At 41.5% G+C, this 24836-nt stretch overlaps 1 protein-coding gene across 2 annotated transcripts in view; it reads left to right on the top strand.

Moving 5' to 3' along the window:
- Positions 1 to 24836, top strand: part of Pzp (pregnancy-zone protein) — a 46094-nt gene that overhangs the window by 6182 nt on the left and 15076 nt on the right. For both annotated transcript variants that reach the window (NM_145779.2, XM_008763310.3), the window contains exons 8-17: positions 2439 to 2562; positions 5359 to 5473; positions 6013 to 6122; positions 8343 to 8504; positions 9254 to 9481; positions 10467 to 10530; positions 17098 to 17240; positions 19631 to 19780; positions 21121 to 21285; positions 23800 to 23893. In NM_145779.2, coding sequence (NP_665722.2) covers positions 2439 to 2562; positions 5359 to 5473; positions 6013 to 6122; positions 8343 to 8504; positions 9254 to 9481; positions 10467 to 10530; positions 17098 to 17240; positions 19631 to 19780; positions 21121 to 21285; positions 23800 to 23893 — 1355 coding nt within the window. The remainder of the gene's footprint in view (positions 1 to 2438; positions 2563 to 5358; positions 5474 to 6012; positions 6123 to 8342; positions 8505 to 9253; positions 9482 to 10466; positions 10531 to 17097; positions 17241 to 19630; positions 19781 to 21120; positions 21286 to 23799; positions 23894 to 24836) is intronic.

Here is a 24836-nt window from a genome sequence, read left to right as displayed (position 1 = left end):
CTGAAAGTTGCAGATGGTTCTGAACCATCAGGTGGGTGCTGGGAATCAAACCTGGATCCTCTGGAAGAGCAGCAAGTGCCCTTCACTACCATCTTTCCAGTGAACGAGACAGTCTTTTTTAAAATTGGATGTTTTATGTATTTACATTTCAAATGTCATCCCTTTCCTGGTTTTCCCCTCTCCCATACCCCCTCCCCCTGCTTCTACGAGGATGTTCCCGCTCCCAACCACCCACTCCTACCTCAATGCCCTGGCGTTCCCCTACACTGAGGAATCGAGCCTTCATAGGACCAAGGACTTTCCTCCTACTGATGCCAGACAACACCATCCTCTGCTACATATGCGGCAGGAGCCATGGGTCCCTCCATGTGTACTCTGGTTGGTGGTTTAGTCTCTGGGAGCTCTGGTGAGATCTGGTTGGTTGACATTGTTGTTCTTCCTATGGGGTTGCAAACCCCTTCGGCTCCTTCAGTCTTTTCTCTAACTCCTCCATTGGGATCCCCAGGCTCAGTCCAATAACCATTGGATGCTGCAAGCATCCTCATCTGTATCAGTAGAGCTCTGGCAAAGCCTCTCAGGAGACATCCATATCAGACTCCTGTCAGCAAGCACTTCTTGGCATCAGCAATAATGACTAGGTTTGGGATGCATATGGGATGGATCCCCAGATGGGTCAGTCTCTAGATGGACTTTCCTTCAGTCTCTGCTCCACTCTTTGTCCCTGTATTTTCTCCTGTGAGGATTTTGCTCCGGCTTCTAAGAAGGACTGAAACATCCACATTTTGGTCTGCCCTCTTCTTGAGCTTCATATGGTCTATGAATTGTATCTTGGTTATTCCGAGCTTTTGGGCTAATATCCTCTAATCAGTGAGTGCATACCATGTGTGTTCTTTTGTGACTAGGTTACTTTACTCAGGATGATATTTTCTAGTTCCATCCATTTGCCTAAGAATTTCATGAAGTCGTTTTTAATAGCTGAGTAGTACTCCACTGTGTAAATGTACCACATTTTCTGTATCTATTCCTCTGTTGAAGGACATCTGGGTTCTTTTCAGCTTCTGGCTATTATAAGTAAGGCTGCTATGAACACACAATAATAGTGGGAGACTTCAATACACCATTCTTATCAATAGACAGATAATAGAAACAGAAACTAAACAGAGCCACAGAGAAACTAACAGAAGTTATGAACCAAATGGATTTAGCAGATATCTATAGAACATTTCATCCTAAAACAAAAGAATATACTTTCTTCTCAGGACCTCATGGTACCTTCTCCAAAATTAACCATATAAGTGGTCACAAAACAGGCCTCAACAGACAGGAGAAGATAGAAATAATCCCATGCATTCTATCAGATCACCATGGACTTCAATAACAACAAAAACTACAGAAATCCCACATACACATGGAAGCCAAACAACGTTCTTCTCAATGAAACTTGGTCAAAGAAGAAATAGAGAAAGACTTCTTAGAATTTAATGAAAATGAAGGCACAACATACCCAAACTTATGGGACACAATGAAAGCAGTGCTAAGAGGAAAACTCATAGCTCTGACTGCCTCCAAAAAGAAACAAGAGAGAGCATACACTAGCAGCTTGACAGCACACCTAAAAGCTCTAGAACAAAAAGAAGCAAACACACCCAGGAGGAGTAGAAGGCAGGAAATAATCAAACTCAGGGCTGAAATCAACCAATTAAAAACAAAAAGAACTATACAAAGAATCAACAAAACCAGGAGCTGGTTCTTTGAGAAAATCAACAAGATAAATAAACCCTTAGCCAGAATAACCAGAGGGTACAGAGAAAGTATACAAATTAACAAAATCAGAAATGAAAAGGGAGACATAGCAACAGAAACTAGAGGAAATTTGAAAACTTATCAGACCCTACTACAAAAGCGTGTACTCAACAAAACTGGAAAATCAGGATGAAATGGACAATTTTCTAGACAGATACCAGGTACCAAAGTTAAATCCGGACAGTCTTACAGCAAAACCTCAACTAAAAGAGAAAGAACTGGGTGTCGTGACTTTTAATCCCAGTAATCAGGAGACAGAAGCAAGCAGATCTTTGAGTTTACATCAGCCTTTATGCAGCAAGTTTTAAGTTAGCCCAGGATGCATGAGACCCTGTCCCCAAGTTAAAAAAGAAAAGAAAAGATAAAAGGAAGGAAGGGAAAGGAAAGGGAAGAGAAGCAAAGGAAAGAAGGAAGGAAAGAACCTTGGAAAAATATTAAATCAGTATCTTTCCATTTCAAGACATTTTCAAAAGGTTCACTGACTACTTTGTCTTAAAATTATAGCGCATTCTCACTTAGACAGGATGAAGCCTGGTATCCCGAGAGAGAGGAACCAATAGGACAGAACAGTGACTTGGTCCAGTCAGGTAAAGAAAACATCTTGACGTTCATAGTTGATCATGTTATTGTTCTAGATACACATACGGAAAGCCTGTTCCTGGTCTGGTGACAATGAAAGTATGCAGAAAATATACACAGTCCTACTCCAACTGCCATGGCCAACACTCGAAAAGTATCTGTGAAGAATTCAGCAAACAGGTATGAAGAAGCCACTCCCTAGTTCTTACTTTGTCATGAGCTATAGTGCTGAGTGCAGCACAAATAGGCATATACTCGAAGTGTCATCAAGCAAGACCTCAGAGTCGGGAGAAGGAATATGAGAATGGTTAGTGGTATCAGGAGCCCAGATGAAGGCGGAGATTCTGAATCTATAACTGGGTCCATTTGGCCAATTTTGTCATTTTTCTTGCCAACAGCAATCAACATGCTGAGTTCTAAAAGAACAAAGTAGCGTTCAACACGACAGAATGAGTCAGGTGTCAAGGACTGAGGGAATACAGTAACACACCATTCCCAAATGACAGAGGGAAAAATACTGAACCGTAAATGAGCATCTGGCCCAGAAGAGGAAGACCCAGAAGACAGCAATTAGAGACCCCTATTATGTCTCAGAGGAGGGATAATGGAGGGAAACGTCTGAGAGTAGAATATCGCATTGAAAGCACTGGATGTGGCTGAGTGTAGAGGCTCAGGCCTGTAATCCTAGTAGCTGGGAAGCAAGGGCAGGAACAGGAGTCCAAGGTCATCCTTGGCTATATAACGAGACCAAAGTTGATGTGGACTGAACGAGAACTCGTCTCAAAAAGAACTTGTGGGGGTTGGGGATTTAGATCAGTGGTAGAGCGCTTGCCTAGCAAGCGCAAGGCCCTAGGGTCAGTCCCCAGCTCCGAAAAAAAGAAAAAAAAAAAAACTTGTGGCCCTGGAGAGACGTCTAGGAGTTAAGAACACTTGTCATTCCTCCTGAGGATCTAGGTTCAATTCCCAACACACACATGTGAACACAACCTCCTGTAACTTCAGTTCCAAGAGTATCCCACACCCTCTTCTAGCTTCCATGGGCTTTGCACGCATGCAGTGCATAGACACACATGCAGGCAAAACACCCAAAGACATAAAATTAAATTAAAGATTCTTAAAGTTGTATGCATGCGTTCTGATTTCAAAGGAAGGGTATGTAAAAACTCAGAGATGGCTGTTAGAGCGAGCACTGTGTAGAAATACAGGAAAGTTACCAAAGCTGCAGAGAGTTAATCAGCGAGAGGCCAAAGTGGAAGGTGTGAGGATAAACAATGGGACAAACACTGATAAACACATCAGTTCACACTCCGGCTGCCCAGAAAATGACTCGTGATGTCTATAAATTCATTAATCATGATGGAATTTTGAGTAGGAGTTGTAGTAGTGGTAGAAGTAGTAGTAATGTGTGTGTGTGTGTGTGTGTGTGTGTGTGTGTGTGTGTGTGTGACTATTCCAAATTGACTTCAAATAGTTCTGCTCCAACCTCCCAAATGCTAGGATTATAAATGTCTGTCAACTTGTGCAAATATGATATAATTAAATTTGTTATGCAATGGATATCTGCAGGTGAGACTTGGAAACAAATCTTTATTAAAACATAGGTCACAACATTTAATTCAAAAATCTGATTGCTATAAGGAATTGTCTAGTCAATGGCTATGCATGTTCCCAATGTCTTAGACATCAAGAAAATACAGGAAGTAACAAGTGCTGGCAAGGACACAGAGAAAGGGGAACCCTTGTGCAGTGGGGAATGTAAGCTACTCCAGGCACTTGTTGAGTAAAGGACTCAGTAAGGGAAGTTCAAAAATTAAAAATAGATCCATCTATGAAACAGCGGGGTGTTTACCCGAAGGATTCACACACCACAGAGTCAACACGCCACGATGGCACATCCACAGTTCTTGCAGCACTGTTCCCGGTAGCTATATTATAAACCAAGTGAGGTGCCAGTCAGTAGAGGAGTGGATAAAGAAACCGTGGTGTGATCTCCAGAAAGGATATGCTTTAGCCACGAACAGAGGCAAGTTGTGTGACTTTGTAGGAAAATGGGCACAACCAGAGATAATTGTGGTGAGTTAAGTCAACCTCAGAAAGGCAAGCATCATGTGTTTCACTCTCATTTGGCTCCCGTCTTTTATAGAGAGAGATATATAATCATGCACGTGTTTACATACAATGGGGAAAAAAGTAGAAAGAGAACTACACAAGCTAGTGGTCCCCAACCATCCTAAATACAGCGACCCTTTCGTACAATGCCTCATGTTGTGGTGACCCCAACCAGAAATTTATTTTTGTTGTTGTAAATGTAATTTTGCTACTGTTGTGAATAGATATACAAATATCTGTGTTTTCTGATAGTCTTAGGTGACTCCTGTAAAAGGGTCGTTCCACCCCCGCCAAAGGGATCACAACCCACAGGTTGAGAACTATGGACCTAGGTGAACACAGGAACAAGGGATAAGGAGTAGGCTGAGGAGAGGAGAAGGGAAAGATGTGTTAAAGTAAATCATATACTTGTATGCAATGAGGTAACGAAACCCAGCGCCATATATGAGGAATGTAGAGCATTCTGTTTAAATATATCATATAAAAGAGAGCACATGGCCAACAGTCAGTGTTTAGCTAGAGGTGGTCATGGAAGCCTCCTATGTTATGCCTGAGGTTAGTGGGAAGAGTGGGGAGAATATTATCATTTGAGGAGTAACATACACAAAGAGCTGTAATTACAAAATATGACGGCACACTTGGAAAATCTAGGAGAGTTGATGTAGAACAAATGGATCCATGTTTTGGAAGAATGGGCGAAGGCTGACTGTAAATAACCCAGAGATTAACAAAGAAACTGTGTCATCCTTGGGGTCGGGAAAGGTAAAACAGCCAAAAGGTATCTGAACGCTAAAACCTTTTTGTAAACTTACAACCGGTATTTTCATGGCAAATCAGAGAGCTCAGGAACTCTCCCCTTCTCTTCAGGCAGATGAAAAAGGATGTTTCAGACAAGTTGTAAAAACCAAAGTGTTCCAGCCCAGACAGAAAGGCTATGACATGAAGATAGAGGTGGAAGCCAAGATCAAAGAGGACGGAACAGGTTTGTATTATCGTGTAAACAGACGTCGGTTAAGTGGAAGCTTACCAAACTTCCGCTCCGCTTTGAATACTTTATGGTTTCTGCGTCTTATGAAAGTGGCAGGTCGCCAATCTCAAGAAATAAAACACTTCAGAACAGAAGGTGTGCGCGTGTGTCAGTGTGCATGTGTACAACTGTGATCAAATTTCCGTAAGGAATGTGAAATTTAAGGGAAGACTGGTGTGAAGGGAAGTAACTAATTCTAGTGCGGAGGCAGAGGAGAGAGTCAGGATGAGGAACTTACACCTGGTTCTGAAAAACATGGCTAGCTTCAGACGTATTTGATAATGACATTTAAAAAAAACAGATATTTTAAAACAATGCTAACAAAAGATACAGGATAAATAAAACTGTGTTGGCTATGATACCTCATACAGTGTTCACAGATTGTTGCAACATCCTGTCATGACAGAGGAGAGCTGGGGTGGAAGTAGAAGGTAAGTTTTGAATACACAACACTGACTTCACGGTTTTGGGTTTTGTTTTGTTTTGTTTTTCAGGAATAGAACTAACTGGTACTGGATCATGTGAAATCGCAAATACCTTAAGCAAACTGAAATTTACTAAAGCGAATACATTTTACAGGCCTGGGCTGCCTTTCTTTGGACAGGTAAAATATTCTCCCCTGTAATCATACTTAAGGACATGAAATAGTATTGGGTGTGCAAAGTGTACATATATACATGTGTATATCTTTACATGAGTGTAGGCACACATGTATGCAGGCATGTATGGACCAAGGCTCAAGGCTGATGTCAGGGGTCCTCCTCAGGCATTCTCTACCTTCTTCATTGAGGCGGAATCTCTCACTTGAACTTAGAATTTGACAATTCTGACTAGTCTCTAGATGGCCATCTTGCTCCAGATAGCCCTGTCTTTACATCCCAAGGTCTGGAATCATAGGCCAGCTGTCATACCCACCTGCGTTTATGTAGTGCTGGGAACTGAGTCCTCAGGCAGCGCAAGAAGCATTTCACCCACTGACCCATTTCCCCAAACCCAAGAGTGAGATCTTTTGAGGGAAAAAAATTTAATTGCAAAATCAAAATATATTACAACAGTTATTTAGAGAAAGAAATTATAAAAATTTTTACATTTATTAAGTATAGTGAAATGTTGAAAAAACAAAGCAAATTTTTAATTAATTTCCTTCTATGCCTCTGTAAAGTGTGTGTGTGGTGGGGGCGGTTAGCTATATTCTCTTTGATTCCCTCTTTGTAAACAAAGCCTTTCTGATGCAATTAGAAATAATTTTTAGACAGTAATTGAGTTAGTCAACTCCCCATTACTATAACAAGATACTTGAGACCATTAACTTATAAAGGTTTATTTTGGCCTGGAGTCTTGGAAGTCTCTATCTATTATGAGTTATGTGTGTGGAGACACCACTCATTACAGAGGAAGCATAGAGCAAGTCAAAAATATCTCTCTCATGACAAAAAGAGAGAGCCAGTCTCCTTTGACAACACATCCCCAGTGAACTGAGGACTTCAAATTCAGCTCCACTTTGGGGTCCAAGCCTTTGCAAGACAATTAACATCCAAGTGGTATCAATAATATGCCATCTAGATGATAAAAATTTTAATTATTAAAAAAATTTTGGACTTCTTTTTCAATACTAAAACAATGTAATGGTAAATGTAGGACAGCTCATTTACATTTATATAGCATAGCTAAGGATTTAGGCATTTTTTTTCAAGTTTGCTTTTATAGTAAATAATCTTTAAGCTAAGTTTATGGGCAATTTTCTCATTCATATTTTGAATTTTATATCTGATTTTGGCTTTTATACTTTTTTCATTCACTTTAGTATTTCATAGCAAAGACACTGATAAGTATGTTGTGGTTTGACAAGGTCACCACAGGTAGAGGGAAGGTCAGGAGAAAACTGTAACATGTGAGTTCACTAGAAGTCGAATGCAGAAACGGAGAAGGTAGCACACTAGCTGAGGAAGTCAGAGCAGGAACACAAGGCAGGAACCTGGAGGCAGGGAGGAGTGCTGCTAACTTGCTTGCTCCTCATGGTTTGCTCACAATGCTTTTTTATGCAACCCAGGGCCACCTGCCCAGGGAGTAGGGCCACTCACAATGGGCCAGGCCTTCCTATGCCATCAATCAAGAAAATGCACCACAGGCTTGCCCACATGCCAATCTGGTGGGGGCAATTTTCTTAGTTCATGTTCCCCTTTTCTAAAAGGTCTCTAGCTTATGTCACATTGACATAAAACTAACCAGCTAAAACCTTATCTCATAAAAGCTATTTGTTTTTTAAAAAGGCACACGCTGTAATGGAGAGGTTCATTAGCTGGGTGTAACCATTTCACTTCAATGCAGTTATCAAGATGTAACACTGTGCTCTAAGATTGTACAGTGCTGATGTTTTTTTAATTAAAAATAATAAAATAGGGAGCTGGAGAGATGTCTCAGTGGTTAAGAACTGTGCATTCAGAGAACCTAGATTCAGTTCCCAGAACCCACATGGCAGCTCACAACCACGTGAAACTCTAGGGGATCTGATGCCCCCTTCCAAATCCACAGGCACCAGGCACACAGATGGTGCCCAGACATCCATGCAGACCAAGCACCCATGCACATAAAATAAAAATGTAAACAAAATCATTTAAAAGAAATAAAATAAAAAGAAACGTGAAGAAATGTTTAAAAGGAGTATCACAATTTAAAGCCTCAGAAAAGAAGTCTCATTTGCAGCTATGAAGATCTTCAGTAAAGGGCAGGGACTGAGAAAGAGACCAAGGTGAAAACTGAACAGGCTGGAAGGATGGAGTGGCTACCTGCCATTTGTAACCGGCTGTCGCTTTCCTGTTTCTAGGTTCTTCTTGTTGATGAGAAGGGTCAACCAATCCCCAACAAAAATCTAACTGTCCAAGTGAATTCAGTTAGGTCCCAGTTCACTTTTACTACCGATGAGCATGGCTTGGCCAACATTCTCATCGACACCACCAACTTCACGTTTTCGTTTATGGGAATCAGGGTAAGTAGAAACAGGCACGTGAGGCTGAAAAGGCTTAGTTCACAGGACTACGGGCAACGTAAGGATGTGTGAGAGGCACGTGAACTCCAGGGACAGAAGAAAATGTGACAGGAAATAAGGCAAACTGAGCAACATGGAACAGGTAACGGAGGATAGAAGGTCCTGTGTCACCATGGACACTTATAGTATGCTCTGCCTCCTGTAACGCTGGGAAGATTCTTCTGGCGTTGCCTTGAAGTTTTTCGGTATTTTCATAGTTCTATTACCTGGTGATAGATTACACCTGATTCCTTTAGCATAATCCAATTGTCGTTTGTGCTTGAACAGTCAAGTTATCTTATGCACTAACGCAGTAAGAGGATGTGCAGTAGCTACCTAACCAAGACCTGTATGCAAGGCTGGACCTAGCACAATGGGTGGGAGAAGGACTCAGAAGGCCCCGCCCCTGGCAGAGGAGATATATCAGTAGTTCTCAACCTTCCTAGTGCTGTGTGACCCTTTAATACAGTTCCTAATCAATTATTTTCATTGCTATCTCTTATCTGATATGAGACCTCTGTGGAAGAGTTCTTCGACTCCCCCCAAAGGGGTTGCAACACACAGGATGTCATAAAGCAAACCCATGACAGATAGATAGATGGATAGATGGATAGATGGATAGATAGATAGACAGACAGACAGACAGACAGACAGACAGATGGTGAACAGACAAACACTAGATACAAATATCTTGTTCATTTTCCCATTAGGTCATCTACAAGCAGAACAACATCTGCTTTGATAACTGGTGGGTTGATGAATATCACACACAGGCAGATCATTCTGCAGCTCGCATCTTTTCCCCAAGCCGGAGTTATATTCAACTTGAACTTGTTCTTGGTACTTTGGCTTGTGGGCAAACTCAGGAGATTCGGATACACTTCCTCTTGAATGAAGATGCCCTGAAAGATGCAAAAGACTTAACCTTTTACTACCTGGTAAGAGTGAAAGCCACCGCATCTCTTTCTAATTGTACAAACTCCACATTTCCCGGGTTCCTCTCAAACTAATGGATTTTAGAGAACATCAGAGTTAATAGTTAAGTTTTTGGTTTTTTTATGCTGGAGGATAAACTGCTTCTTATGAAATTATTCATGCTTTAATTCACCATTTGTGTTGTTCACTACTGAAATTTTTACTCTAACATTTCTTCATCTCTATAAAAAAAAGGGGGGGTACCACATTTACAATAGTTATAATTTCTGTCTTCGCTTCACAGTCATAAGACCTTGGATAATTGGCTAGGCTTCTTCCCCAAAAGCAAATATCAGTTCTCTCACCTGAACATTTGAAACAATAGTCCACATAGTTATTGAACAAGTTGAATTGTTCAAACTACCGTATCTCAGAGTTGAGCACACAGAGAATGAGCACTACATTTTGTTTATTTGAAAATAAGAGTAAGCAGGGGCTGGAGAGACGGCTCAGCAGTTAAGAGCACAGGATGCTCTTCCAGAGGTCCTGAGTTCAAATCCCAGCAACCACGTGGTGGCTCACAACCATCTGTGATGGGGTTTGATGCCCTCTTCTTGTGTGCACTCATATATAAATAAATAAAAATGTAAAAAATAATTTTTAAATAAATAAAAGAAGAGTAACATCAGAGGATACTTACACTGTACATTTGCCTCCACCATATATTTCACATACAGAGAAATATACATATTTTAGGAGGTGCTAAAAATACATATGTACATAGCTTCCACACATTGGTAGAAGTAATACTAAAGAAAATAAAACATAAAATTATGTACTCCTTATTTAAAAATATATGAAAAGGATGGAGGGGAAATATAGTAATAAAAATTACTCCCAAGTTGCAGTAACATGTTAGTTACTTATATATCATGAGTAAGCTAACAGAAATACACTAACCTGTCTGGACAGACAAATGGTAATGGGTGTATTTCCTCCTGTCTTCAGATCAAAGCAAGGGGAAGCATCTTTAACTCAGGAAGCCACGTGTTACCGCTTGAACAAGGAAAAGGTAAGCATCTTTTGCTTTTTGTTTTGATTTGTTTTAATGTCCTCTCATCTTGCCAAAACTCGGCGACCGGGCAAACTGGAGCCTCTCTCACATTACAGGAAGTGCATGGCAGTCCTCTATTATTCTGTGAGGAAGCTGATCAGAACATTTTTGGATTTTAGGGTTTTCTTTCTGAAGTAAAATATATTAATTTCGGGGTTGGGGATTTAGCTCAGTGGTAAAGCGCTTGCCTAGGAAGCGCAAGGCCCTGGGTTCGGTCCCCAGCTCCGAAAAAAAGAACCCAAAAAAAATATTAATTTCATAATTATTTTCAAGAAGCAAAAAAAATCAAAATGTAAAAAAAAAATGATGGAAGAAGATTTGTCTTCATGAATTTATGTGTTGGATCCCTACTGCTGCCATGATGGGTTAGCACAGGTTTCCTGGCACATAACAACACCAATTTCTAATATTTCTGTTCGGAAGTCCCACTGGGTTCAAGTCAAGTTATTGGCAGGATTGCCTTAGATCTTGAACTTTAGAGAAGGCCCAATGTTCTTGCTTTTCCTAACCGCCTCCACCACTCCCTTCCCTTCCCTTCAAAGCCAGCAAGCAGCACTCCATCCCCAAACCTCGCCTGCTTGGCTCCCTTTTATAACCACCGTTATAACGACACTGACTCCACCTGGATAATTCAAAACTATTTTCACATCTCGTGGTCCTGGCTTAACATCTGCAAAAGCTTTACTGCCATATAAAATAACATGCTCAAAGATTTCCAGGTCTAGATATCCAGGATTAGAAGTCTGCTTACCACAAGCATTTCAAAATCTATGTGTCCATCCAACAAGTCCAATTCAGTCATCAACAAACCCCTGAGTCCTTTCCTCAGGCCCCCAAATCTCATATCATATCATATCATATGCGCAAAAACAGTTCCAAATTAAATCATCTCAAGTCATCTAAAGTAAGCTTCGAGGCCTTTTATACAATTAATGCCAGAGTGAAAAATCATCTGTCTGGAGAGAGATGAAATCCATCCAAACAGCCGCAGACTCCAACAAAGACCATCTCTGGTTGGTGCCTCTGTATTCCTAACTTAACTCTGCTGTGCAAATCCCTTCCCTTCCCACCAAGCATCGAATGTGCACACAGCTGCTTTTGTGTCCTGTACTTAGAGCAATCAAATGCTCTCCCTTTATCTGCCCTCTCTGTCCGTTTAAAGAAACGGTGTCTCTTTTAGAATAATTCCTCAAGAATCTTGTCATCTGCCTGCATGCCACAAAGATTTTATATATCCTACTAGACAAAAGTTTCTCCGTAGATGTTTCCTGGATAATTCTACCTCTCATTTTGGCTTTTGCTGAGGGGAAGGGGAACTCTGTGAGTCATACTTAGAGCCTCTTCAAAGGCTTTGTTGCTGAGCATGGTGGCATTTTCACTTGGTTATGCTGTTAGCAGGAGGGGCACAAAGTTTCTCTCTCGAGCCCAGAAAGTGCTCTGTGTCCCTTAGAAGCTGCGTAATGTGAGTTTTCCGAAACCATTTTTTCTCACCAAATCCTTCTTGCTCTGTGGCGAACAAGTCTCGGTTTTCAGTCCTACCAAATCTTACTGCACATAGCAGGAAGAAGCCAGGCTGGGCACTGATGCTTCTCTTAATCTTCCCAAACCATTCTCTCTCTCTCTCTTTTTTTTAAATTTATTATATATTTCTTTACTTACATTTCAAAGGTTATTCCCCTTCTCAGTTTCCTGTCAATAAGCCCCCATTCCCTCCCCTTCCCTCGCCCTCCCCTATATGGGTATTCCCCCATACATCCCCCTTATTGCCCTCTCCCATATTCCCCTGCACTGGGGGGTCCAACCTTGGCAAGACCAAGGGATTTCCCTTCCACTGGTGTCCAACAAGGCTATTCTCTGCTACATATGCAGTTGGAGCCCTGGGTCAGTCCATGTATAGACTGTGGTTTAGTCCCTGAAAGCTCTGGTTGGTTGGCATTTTTGTTTTTATGAGGTTGCAAGCTCCTTCAACTCTTTCAAACCTTCCTCTAATTCCTCCCAAGGTGGTCCTGTTCTCAGTTCGGTGGTTTGCTGCTAGCATTGACCTCTGTATTGGACATGCTCTGGATGTGTCTCTCAGGAGAGATCTGTATCTTGTCCCTTTCTGCAAACATTTTTTTTCCATCAATCTCCTCTAATTTTGGTGGCAATATATATATGGGCCACATGTGTGTCAGGCTCTGAATGGCCATTCCTTGAGTTGCTGCTCTAAAATTTGCTTCCATATCCCCTCCTATGAATATTTTCCCCCTTTTAAGAAGGAGTGGGAGCATCTGCATTTTGGTCATCCTTCTTGAGCTTCCTGTGGTCTGTAGATTGCATCTTGGGTAATTTGAGCTTTTTGGCTAATATCCACTTATGAGTTCATATCAAGTGTGTTTTTCTGTGATTGGGTCACTTCACTCAGGATGATATTTTCTAGTTCATTCCATTTGCCTATGAATTTCATGAAGTCATTGGTTTTTTTTCCATCTTTATTAACTTGGGTATTTCTTATTTATGTTTTGATTGTTATTCCCTTTCCCGGTTTCTGGGCCAACATCCCTCTAACCCCCTTCTAGCCCCTCCCCTTCTATATGGGTGTTCCCTTCCCCATCCTCCCCCCATTACCGCCCTCCCCCCAACAATCATGTTCACTGGGGGTTCAGTCTTGGCAGGACCAAGTGCTTCCCCTTCCACTGGTGCTCTTACTAGGCTATTCATTGCTACCTATGTGGTCAGAGTCCAGGGTCAGTCCATGTATAGTCTTTGGGTAGTGGCTTAGTCCCTGGAAGCTCTAGTTGGTTGGCATTGTTGTTCATATGGGATCTCAAGCCCCTTCAAGCTCTTTCAGTCCTTTCTCTGGTTCCTTCAATGAGGGTCCCGTTCTCCGTTCAGTGGTTTAATGATGGCATTTACCTATGTATTTGCTGTATTCTGGAGGTGTCTCTCAGGAGAGATCAACATCTGGTTCCTGTCAGCCTGACCTTCTTTGTTCCATCCATCTTGTCTAATTGGATGGCTGTATATGTATGGGCCACATGTGGGGCAGGCTCTGAATGGGTGTTCCTTCTGCCTCTGTTCTAAACTTTGTTTCCCTATTCCCTCCCAAGGGTATTCTTGTTCCCCTTTTAAAGAAGGAGTGAAGCATTCACATTTTGGTCATCCGTCTTGAGTTTCATGTGTTCTGTGCATCTAGGGTAATTTGAGCATTTGGGCTAATATCCACTTATCAATGAGTGCATACATGTGTGTTTATCTGTGATTGGGTTACCTCACTCAGGATGATATCTTCCAGTTCCATCCATTTGCCTATGAATTTCATAAAGTCATTGTTTTGATAGCTGAGTAATATTCCATTGTGTAGATGTACCACATTTTCTATATCCATTCCTCTGTTGAAGGGCATCTGGGTTCTTTCCAGCTTCTGGCTATTATAAATAAGACTGCTATGAACATAGTGGAGCATGTGTCTTTGTTATATGTTGGAGCATGTTTTGGGTATATGCCCAAGAGAGGTATAGCTGGGTCCTCAGGTAGTTCAATGTCCAATTTTCTGAGGAACCTCCGGAATGATTTCCAGAATGGTTGTACCAGTCTACAATTCCACCAACAATGGAGGAGTGTTCCTCTTTCTCCACATCCTCGCCAGCATCTGCTGTCACCTGAGTTTTTGATCTTAGCCATTCTCACTGGTGTGAGGTGGAATCTCAGGGTTGTTTTGATTTGCATTTCCCTGATAACTAAGGATGTTGAACATTTCTTTTTTTTTTTCTTTTTTCTTTTTTTTTTTCAGAGCTGGGGACCAAACCCAGAGCCTTGCTGAACATTTCTTTAGGTGATTTTTGGCCATTCAATAATTCTCAGCTGAGAATGTTTTGTTTAACTCTGTACCCCATTTTTAATAGGGTGATTTGGCTCTCTGGAGCCTAACTCCTTGAGTTCTTTGTATATTTTGTATATTAGCCCTCTATCAGTTGTAGGATTGGTAAAGATCTTTTCCCAATCTGTTGGTTGATGTTTTGTCCTAATGACAGTGTCTTTTGCTTTACAAAAGCTTTGCAGTTTTATGAGGTCCCATTTGTCGATTCTTGATCTTAGAACATAAGCCATTGGTGTTTTGTTCAGGAAATTTTCCCCAGTGCCCATGTGTTTGAGACTCTTCCCCACTTTTTCTTCTATTAGTTTGAGTGTATCTGGTTTGATGTGGAGGTCCTTGGTCCACTTGGACTTAAGCTTTGTACAGGGTTATAAGCATGGATCGATCTGCATTCTTCTACATGCTGACCTCAAGTTGAACCAGCACCATTTGTTGAAAATGCTATCTTTTTTCCACTGGATGGTTTTAGCTCCTTTGTCAAAGATCAAGTGACCATAGGTGTGTGGGTTCATTTCTGGGTCTTCAATTCTATTCATCGATCTACCTGCCTGTCTCTGTACCAATACCATACAGTTTTTATGACTATTGCTCTGTAATACTGCTTGAACTCCGGTATGGTGATTCCCCCAGAAGTTCTTTTATCGTTGAGTATAGTTTTCGCTATCCTGGGTTTTTTGTTATTCCAAATGAATTTGCAAATTGCTCTTTCTACCTCTATGAAGAGTTGAGTAGGAATTTTGGTGGGGATTGCATTCACTCTGTAGATTGCTTTTGGCAAAATGGCTATCTTTACTATAGTAATCCTGCCAATCCATGAACTTAGAAGATCTTTCCATCTTCTGAGATCTTCCTCAATTTCTTTCTTCAGAGACTTGAAGTTCTTGTCATACAGATCTTTCCCTTGCTTGTTCCCAACCCATTCTTTACATTTGCTCTCCACATAGCTTCAGGATTCAGTTCAGCAACAGCTTCTGCCACTGTGCAATAAGAATGCCCCTCCTCCATCGCTCTCACTGGCTGCGGTTTATTTTTGTTTAATTATTATAATCATCAATACTTATTAGTCATGCAGGTTCATGGTTTCACAGTGATGTCTCCATGCATGGATGAAGCATATTTTGGCCTTCCTTATCTTGCTCATCCTCTTTCCCTCTCTTCCCTTTCATGGGTTCTTCTAGTAGTTTCAGTAGATCTCTTTTTCTGGCTTGCCTTGTCTACCATGATATCCTCCAGATCCACCTGTTTTCCAGAAGATGACATAATTTCATTCTCCTTCATGTGTAAATAATATTCCACTGTCCATATGTACCACATTTTCTTGCCCACTCGTGTAGTGATGGGTGCTTAAGTTGACTCGGGATATTGGTGGTAGTGAGCAGGGCTACAGTAAGCGTGGATATTTATGTGTCTCATTTCAAGCCCTCCTGATAAACTCTCCAGAGTGGCATAGCTGGCGAATATGATGCGTTTTCAGCAACTGCATTTAAAAGGTCCTTCTCCTCCACATCTTCATTAGCACTTGGATTGTTTGTGTTTTCCTTTTCGCCATTCTGACTAGAATGGAGTGGGAACTCAATGTAAATATGATTTGCATTTCCCTGATGGCTACAGACACTGTGTGTGTTTTATGTTCTTCAACTATGAGCTTCTCCACATCTTACACACGCCACTCGCCCATTTTATGATTAAGTTGTTTGTTCTTTTTTTCCTTATTATACATATTCTGTATCTCAATTCTCTGTTCGGTGAATAGCTGCAGAAGATAACCCCCACTGAGTAGGTTATGTTTTTCTCTTCTGAGCTTAGCTTGTTTACACAGTCACCCACTTCGGAAAGCAACTGTTCTCTAGTTGCTTTGACTTTCCCCATGAAGAGTAGTGGCTGCCTCTAACCATCTTGAATTGCCAAACACCTAGAATTACTTCTCATTTCTGTGTTTTTCTTGTTTGTTTATACCATGTTGAGTCTTCTCTAAGATGTCCACTATACTATGACTCTCACTCTGCAGACTTCCTAGAGGAAGTTTAGCATCATGATTCTAGCAGTCTAGTAGAAATGCAGTATCCCCTTCTGTAAAGGCAGGCTCACCGTGGGGTCCTTGGGTCTACAGTGCCTCTTCAGTCTCTGCTGTCTCACTAGGGACTGTGTTAGCAGTGTGTTTGAAATTTAAAAAAGGGTCGAGGGCTGGAGAGATGGCTCAGTGGCTAAGAGCACCGGCTGCTCTTTCAGAGGAGCGGGACTCCATTCTCAGCGCCCACATGGTGGCTCACAACCATCTGTAACTCCAGTTCCAAGGGATCTTATATTTTCTTCTGGCCTTTATGGGAATGGCACATATATGCTGCACATAGAAGCATGAAGGCAAAACACCCATAAAAAACAAAATAAAATATAAAAATTTTTAGAAATATATATACTAAGTGCTTTTTCATATTTAGCAGGGGGACAAAATTAAAGCTTTATCTATAAAAACATCATTCACTCATCATGCATTTATAAAGTACCACTGCATGCACATTCATCAAACATGCATTTATGAAGCACCACTGCATGTACAGTGCAAAGGTCCAAGTCTTTTTTTTTAACATGATACAAATATGAATTCAACTACAATATAAAATTAAGAATCCACTCCAAATCCATAATTCTGAATCTTCTTTATTCTCCAGTGAAAGGAGTAGTTTCCTTCCCAATTCGAGTGGAGCCAGGCATGGCTCCTGTGGCTAAGCTGATTGTCTACACTATTTTACCTAATGAAGAACTTATTGCTGATGTTCAGAAATTCGACATTGAAAAGTGTTTTGCCAATACGGTGAGTATTTGTGTCTAAGCCTGATCCTTTTGTTCTCTCCTTTATAAGTGTGGACAATAAAGAAGTACTATAATTTTTTTTTGAGATGTGGTATCTCTATGTAGCACTGGCTGTCCAGGAACTTACTACATTGACCAGGTTGGCCTCGAACTCACAGAGATCCTCCTGCCTCTGCCTTCCAAGTGTTAGGACCAAAGTCATACACATCACACCTGGCTTAATATTTATTTTAAAACCACAACATAGGGCTGTTAAACATTTCCTTCAAGTATCTCTCAAGTTAGTGAGAAGAGATACACACACCTTAACAGTCTAGTGGAAGTGACCAAAAGAGGTAGCCACAGGCAGAATTCTTTTTAATTTAAAAAGATTCATGTGGATTTCAAAATCTATTCTACAGCAAACTTTAAAAATATATATACTGTTGTCTTTTGTCTTACCTGGATATATGCCTGTGCACCTTGTGTGTGCTTATAAAGGCAGAAGAGGCCACGGGAGCTCCAGGAACTGAAGTCAGACGGTATGAACAGCCATGTTGGTACTGGGAAACGAACCCAGGTCTTCCGGAAAAGCACCCTATACTCTTAATGCTTAACCATCTCTCCAAGCCCCGTATCAAACTTTTAAATTATCTTGAAATATTTTGATATCAAACTTCCCATTGAAAATGCTGTTTCACCAGGCTGTGCTGGTCTCACACCGTCAGTTCCTCAGCAAACAGCCGTACCATACGCTGCGAGAGAGTGCGCTACTGTGAGTTCATAGTGAGCTCCTCAGTTTAGACAGAAAAGTGTACAGGCCTTTGGCACACCAATAAGGAGTAAAATATAAAAAATTAACTTGTCGATGATATCTTCTGTTGTTTTTTAAAGACTCCAAAGCTGTCGTGTGAGCTTCACAAAGCTATAAGTAACTTTTATCCAAGCAGAATTGGCATTTGTTGTCTGATTTGTTACTATTCTAGCAGGTGGGCTATGCCAACTGCAGCCACCTTTTTTCTTCAAAACTGTAACTACGAGGATAATGTCTATTTACAACAAGTGGGTATTTCTATGTACATAGTCACATAAAGTAATTGTGCCGAGATCTAAGCAAAAGACGGCGTAGATTGCTGCATAAAGCTTCACTTCCTTCTAAGGAGTGCTGTGAAAGTCGGGCGATTGTGTCCAGAAGCATCATGCTGGTTCCTCTGTGAATTTCCTGTTTACTGAGTCCCCTGCCCCAGCCTGCAGGGTCTTCACTGTGAGTTGTGTGTAGCTGTAAGGAGAACTCTTGGGAGGGCTTTTGGCACACCTCACTCGTGGGCAGCAGTCCTTAGCCTGGTCAGTTAGTTTCTTTACATTCCAGACATGAAGCTATCTGACAGCATATAATTGACAGGGGAAAAAATTACTTCCTACTCAGAATCAATGCCTGACTGAAAAATAATACCTCTGATTCTGGAAATCTCTCTGTGATGGCACAAAAATTCTTGATAGAAGCCGAACTCCATTCAAAGCTATGTTCACTTCAGATCAAACATCTTTTCACTTAATGGTTGGCCCAAGGTAAAAGAAAGCAGTGACAGAAACTCAAATGAGGATTCCTACACCACTCACGAGAATGCTGGCAGCCACACAAATGCCGGCAGGACAGATCTGGTACAGTTAATAATTTATGCCCCTGACTGGATGGTGGGCAAAGAGGAGCCTGAGAGAAGGAGGAAGGACATGGGGTCAGACAGGGATCTGTCTCTTCAAACCCAGTAGGTTGTTTTCAGTCTTTTATCAGATTGTTTTCTTTAAAAACATCTTTCCTTTGAGACAGTGTGCACACATAAAATATGTATGAGTTTAAATGGTTTTTCTGGCAGCTAGCCCTGCAAATGCGTGTCTGCAGATAGTTGAAAGGCATTGATTTAAAATAAGCCCAATGACAAAAAAGAAAACTGATTTTGAGTGCAGCGCTGGAAGCCGCCCCGCCCCGTCCCTGAGAGGAAGGGCTGCTGCTGCAGTTATAGCTTTCTCCTTCCGCTATGGTGGAATCACATACCCGACGTGAATTGATTTCCCATGTGGCTAAGGTGGAGCAAAAGTGGCATATGAAGTTTTGTGTCTCCCTTCTCAGGAGTGTTTCCAATACCATCCCAGATTCTATTTCAGTGGGGTCAAAATCAACTTGCTTCCTTCCAGTTACAGAGAGAGAGAGTTAAGTAAATCAGTACCACATCTCCACGTCATTCTGAGGATGTTGAACGGGCAGCTCCTAGGAAAATAATTCTAAGATGGGAAGAGAGAAACAAAGTGAAAAACAAAAACAAGCAAACAAACAAACACGTCAGCATTGGCTGGACTGTGATCAACGTTCTTTTCCTTTTTAAAGATGCTTCTATAATCATGTGCTCTTTGCAGGTGAATTTGAGTTTCCCATCAGCACAGAGCCTGCCAGCCTCTGACACCCACCTGACGGTCAAAGCCACACCTCTGTCCCTGTGTGCCCTCACTGCGGTCGACCAGAGTGTGCTGCTACTGAAGCCCGAAGCCAAGCTCTCTCCTCAATCAGTGAGTGTCCATTGCAGTCTTGAGTATCTAAAGATGCTGACAATGACCAGACCGTTTCTTGTAACCATAACCACGAAGGACAAGATTCTCACAGTGAGAAGCGTCATGTCGTCCCCTAACCGTCACTGAACGGAGTGCTCTGCAGATCCATCTCACTTTATGCTGGTGTTTCATAACAAGTGGATCATCATTTGGGGGAGGTCTTATCCCTTCACTTTATGAAACACAAACAGGCTGTGTTAATTGTGCTACAGTGCGTTTTAGAGAGATTAAAATTCCATCCGATCCGTTTGCTAACCGGCCACAGCTCAAGATGATTGCATAAGATGCCAGGTTTTTATGCTTTCCCTGAAATCAGGCACTTACGGATGTCTAGAGTGGACGAGAACAGTGTCTTCTCAAACATATCTCTAAAACGTCTTTGTGTTTTCAGAGAGGCATCAGAGAAGCATCCTCAGTTACAGGTTTCGCAGATGCTTCACCAGTCTTAAAGTTATCCTCTGTCCTCTCTGTAGAGACAAACGGTTCAGAAGTGATCTCTCTCCCTCTCTCTCTCTCTCTCCCTCTCCCCCTCTCCCTTTCTCCCTCTCTCCCTCTCTTCCCCTCTCCCCCTTTCCCTCTCTCCCTCTCTGCACCATTAACCACAACCCTGTCAGCCTCCAGCTCTGGTCTTCATTCTCTTCTACTTTCAGATCGATTTTGATAAGTTCACTTAATTTTTTTTTCCAGAAGGAATCTCATAAAGGTTGAGACTGTCCTTGAACTCATAGACTGGGGATAACCTTGAGTTTTCACCCTCACGGCTCTCCCTTCCAAGTGCAGGGGATTACATGTCTGCACAGGCGTGCCCAGTTTATGTAGGGCTGGAGATGAAATCCAAAGCTTCATGCATGTTAGTCAGATAAACATCTACCAATTGAGCTACATCTCCAACGTCTTATGTCTTCAAGTGTTATATTTTTCCATGAGGGTTAGAAACTTTGACATTCTGACTCTTTCATTTATTTATTTATTTATTCATTCATTCATTCATTCATTCATTTATTTATTTATTTATTTATTATATAAGTACACTGCAGCTGCCAGACACACCGGAAGAGGGCACCAGATCCCAGTACAGATGGTTGTGAGCCACCATGTGGTTGCTGGGAATTGAACTCAGGACCTCAGGAAGGGCAGTCAGTGCTCTTGTGTTTCCCTGCCTCGTCCCTTGTGTAATGCACATGGCAAAGGTGACTAAAACCACTGTGGTGATTTAAACTCCATATTGAACATTGCCACATTAAAGTTCTTTAAGCGGTAGAACAAGAAACAGTTTCTCTTTGTTCTCCAATGTACAGATCTATAATTTGCTGCCACAAAAGGCTGAGCAGGGGGCTTACTTAGGACCCCTACCGTACAAAGGCGGTGAGAACTGCATCAAAGCAGAAGACATCACTCACAACGGCATCGTGTACACACCAAAGCAGGATCTGAACGACAATGACGCATACAGCGTTTTCCAGGTAATCCCTCCTGAGACACAGCAGAGCTGAGTTCTAAGTCTGTGCTGACACGCAAGAGTCCAGTGCTTCTGAGTGCCACAACCTAACCCTCCCCTTAGGTTAATCTGTACACAAACATGTCTACTGGGACTTCTCAGGCTCGTGTGTGTGTGTGCGCGTGTGCGTGCGCGTGTGTGTGTGTGTTATATATGTGTGTGTGTGTGTGTGTGTGCGTGTTATATATGTGTGTGTGTGTGTGTGTGCGCGCGTGCGTGTGTGCGTGATATATATACACACATATATATACATATATATATGTCATTAATATACAAGATAATATATTAGTCACTCTTGGCAGCCATAATATAAGCCATTTGTACAATAAATTCTTTAAATGTCTTAAAGCGTCTGCGTGCACACGGTTCGTTGATCGTATCCCTCTGGTAACGTCCCACAGTCCCACTCCTCACCCTCCCCATTCCCATGAGCCCCTCTGTCTGCTAGACTGCTTCACTTCCACTTTCATTAATAGATGCAGGCCAGAGTTTATATATCTATACAAAGTCTAGGAACCACAAATGAGAGAAAACACAGAGTCATTGAAAAGGTGGTCATTTTATTTCTGAAAAACTCACATACATGCACATGTGTGTACATATACTTGTATATGTGCAATGTTTGATATATGTTATATGTGCGTGTACCACTTTCCCTATCCAAGCCTCTATTTGTTAGATCGGTTCTAGAAGTTAGCTATTGCGAACAGTGATTCCATAAAGACTGAACTGCGAGGAGTCTGCGATGGTCTGACGGGCAGCACTTTGGGAAAAGGAGTAACATAGTCATATGGAAGATCTACTTCCTTCTAGGTTTTTGAGAATCCTCCACATTTCCATAGTGGCAGGACTACTTTATACTGCTGCCAGCAGGATTTCTTTGTCAGTATCTGCCCGAATGTCTTTTCCTTATATGACGGCCATTCTGAGTAGACTAATACAGAATCTCAACGTGGCTTTGATTAATATTTTTCTAATAGCTAAGGAAGTCAAATACATTTCATATGCTTATTGACCACTTATAGTTCACCTATTGAGAATTATCTATTAGTAACCTGTTTTCATTTTTGTTTTTAAGATTTATTTTTTATATATAAATACACAAGAAAAGGGCATCAGATCTCATTACAGATGGTTGTGAGCCACCATCTGGTTGCTGGGATTTGAACTCAGGACCTCTGGAAGAGCAGTCAGTGCTCTTAACCACTGAGCCATCTCTCCAGCCCACTAACCTGTTTTCTTATTGGGTTAATTTCTTGCTGTTTAGGGTTTTTTTGAGTCCTTTGTATACTATAGATAGTAATCCTCTGTCAGATGTACAGTTGGCCAAGATTTTCTCACCTCCTGTAGACAGTCCCTTCAAAAATCAATTCACTGGTTTCTTTGCTTTGCAAAATTTTTTTTCACAAGGTCCTATCTTTTAATGCTTGGTCTTATTAATAAAATCCACTTAAGAAGGATCGGTCTGGGGGCTGGGGATTTAGCTCAGTGGTAGAGCGCTTACCTAGGAAGCGCAAGGCCCTGGGTTCGGTCCCCAGCTCCGAAAAAAAGAACCAAAAAAAAAAAAAAAAAAAGTATCGGTCTGTTTTCAAAGAATATTTTTAGGATTAACTACAGCTAAGCAGAGCTATGATACTATGGTATATCCAGATGGTGAATTAAATTTTATCCTATCAAAATAGACTAAAATTCTTTGTTTTACCTTAAAAGCATTTATCTGCCCTCCTCTAGAGGTCTGGAGCTCAGCAGAGAACAATTTAAATCACCTCCCTGCAGCTTTTCAAAATCATAGCCACTTAATCTTTTATTTATGATTTCTTTCCTCCTATTTCATATGACTACCACGCACAGCTGTGCCCCACCCAGAGTCACAGGCTGTGAGAGAAGACATTGAGGGGTGTTTATTTATGCCTAACATTGAAAGTGAACTTTGAGAAGAGGTGACCTGAGGGCTCAGATGATCGCAGTGTGGGTAGCAGATCTCAGTTACAATAAACTGGGAAGGAAAAGAGAGGGATAAAATCCAGAGGTTGAGCCAAGTAAGATACTCAGGAAAGGGTAACCAACGCAACCTACAGTTTCAGGAGAAAAGGCAGGGGAAGAACAGATTCTCTCAGCATTAAATCCATGTTTGTCTGTCCATGCATCCATTCACACAAACATATAAATGCAGGTATTTTGTGAGGAAAAGGAAAATAACAGAAGACAAAGAATGCCATTACAGAGGCATTAGGCACGGGAGACAATATTTTAAAGTAGGGGCAGAAGAAATGGGCTTGGATCCTATTTCCCACTCATTAGCCCCATGACTTTGCCCTTCTGTGACAACACTGTGTTTTATGACTTTTCCCCAAATCAGAATCTTATCCTAGGATGGAGCTATGTGTCAACAGTAATGAAATGGCAGCATGAACCCAAGAAAAGAATCACGGTCTCAAGATTAGGCTTTCCAACACCTTTAACATGTAATTTTTTCCAGTCCATAGGATTAAAAATTTTTACCAACACCAGAGTCCACAAACCACGCTATTGTCCAATGTATCAAGCCTATCCGCCTTTGCCCTACGTAGGAGGTAAGGGTGTGATTTGTTTGTCTTCTAAAATAACAGGAACCAAAAAAAAAAAATAAGTAAATAAAATGATGCTTCTTTTCTGGCAGGTGGGTGTTTAGAGAACATTTTTATACACACTGAATCTTAGGTTCCTCACAGCTCCTTTGGCAAATGTATTCACAAGTCCCACCCGCCGAATATGGGCATGACTGCTGTTTCTCTCTGCCTGTCCTCTCCTCTCCCAGACTTCTCTCTTCCTTGCTTCCCTCTCCTCTCTCCTTTCCTTGTCAAAATTGGCCTTTTTATCCTAGACGCCAATCACCTCACTTCTTCATCTTCCCTCTGTCCTCTGTAGACACCGCACCTAAGTCAGTCATGCCAGTAACTGAGGCTTCAGGTCAGAGCGAGCACCCCAATCTCGGCGGCTAAGCTTCATGTTGCTTTCCTAGGCTATTTCCATGTCACACTCACACAGAAGCTACTTGTGAGTCCATTTCTTTGCTCTCCCTGAGTCTTGCCTCAAAAGGCCTCTTCATCCTAATTTCCCGGTGTTTTCTTCTATGATTACAATTTGCTTGATGGTGATAAGCATACTCCTGAAAGATACACTCTACTCTAGAGAAGCTTTCCATAACTTCCGAAGGTGCCTTCCCATTGCAGTGAAGACATTTGCACAGCCACTGCCCTGGAATTTCCTCCCCATCCCTGTCTTCCCGTCAACCAATGGCCACCTTAAGTTCCACATGAGGAAATCTCCTGATCAGGTCTCAGCTGATCCCAGAGGTGTATGACGGACTTCTTAAACTTGACACACTTGTTACCTCTTTTCAAATGTAACCTTGGCGAGCACCTGTGTCACACAGTTATGAATATAAAGTGTTCAATGACGGTGAATCGTAGAGAAATTTATCTTAAAGCAATTCTATGGTATGCCGACACATTTGCCATTTACTAAAGACAAAAG

This window comes from Rattus norvegicus, chromosome 4, assembly GCF_036323735.1.
Source record: "Rattus norvegicus strain BN/NHsdMcwi chromosome 4, GRCr8, whole genome shotgun sequence".
NCBI classification, from domain to species: Eukaryota; Metazoa; Chordata; class Mammalia; order Rodentia; family Muridae; genus Rattus; species Rattus norvegicus.
The sequence above is the reverse complement of the archived record's forward strand: the minus strand, read 5'-3'. Positions and strand labels throughout refer to the sequence as shown.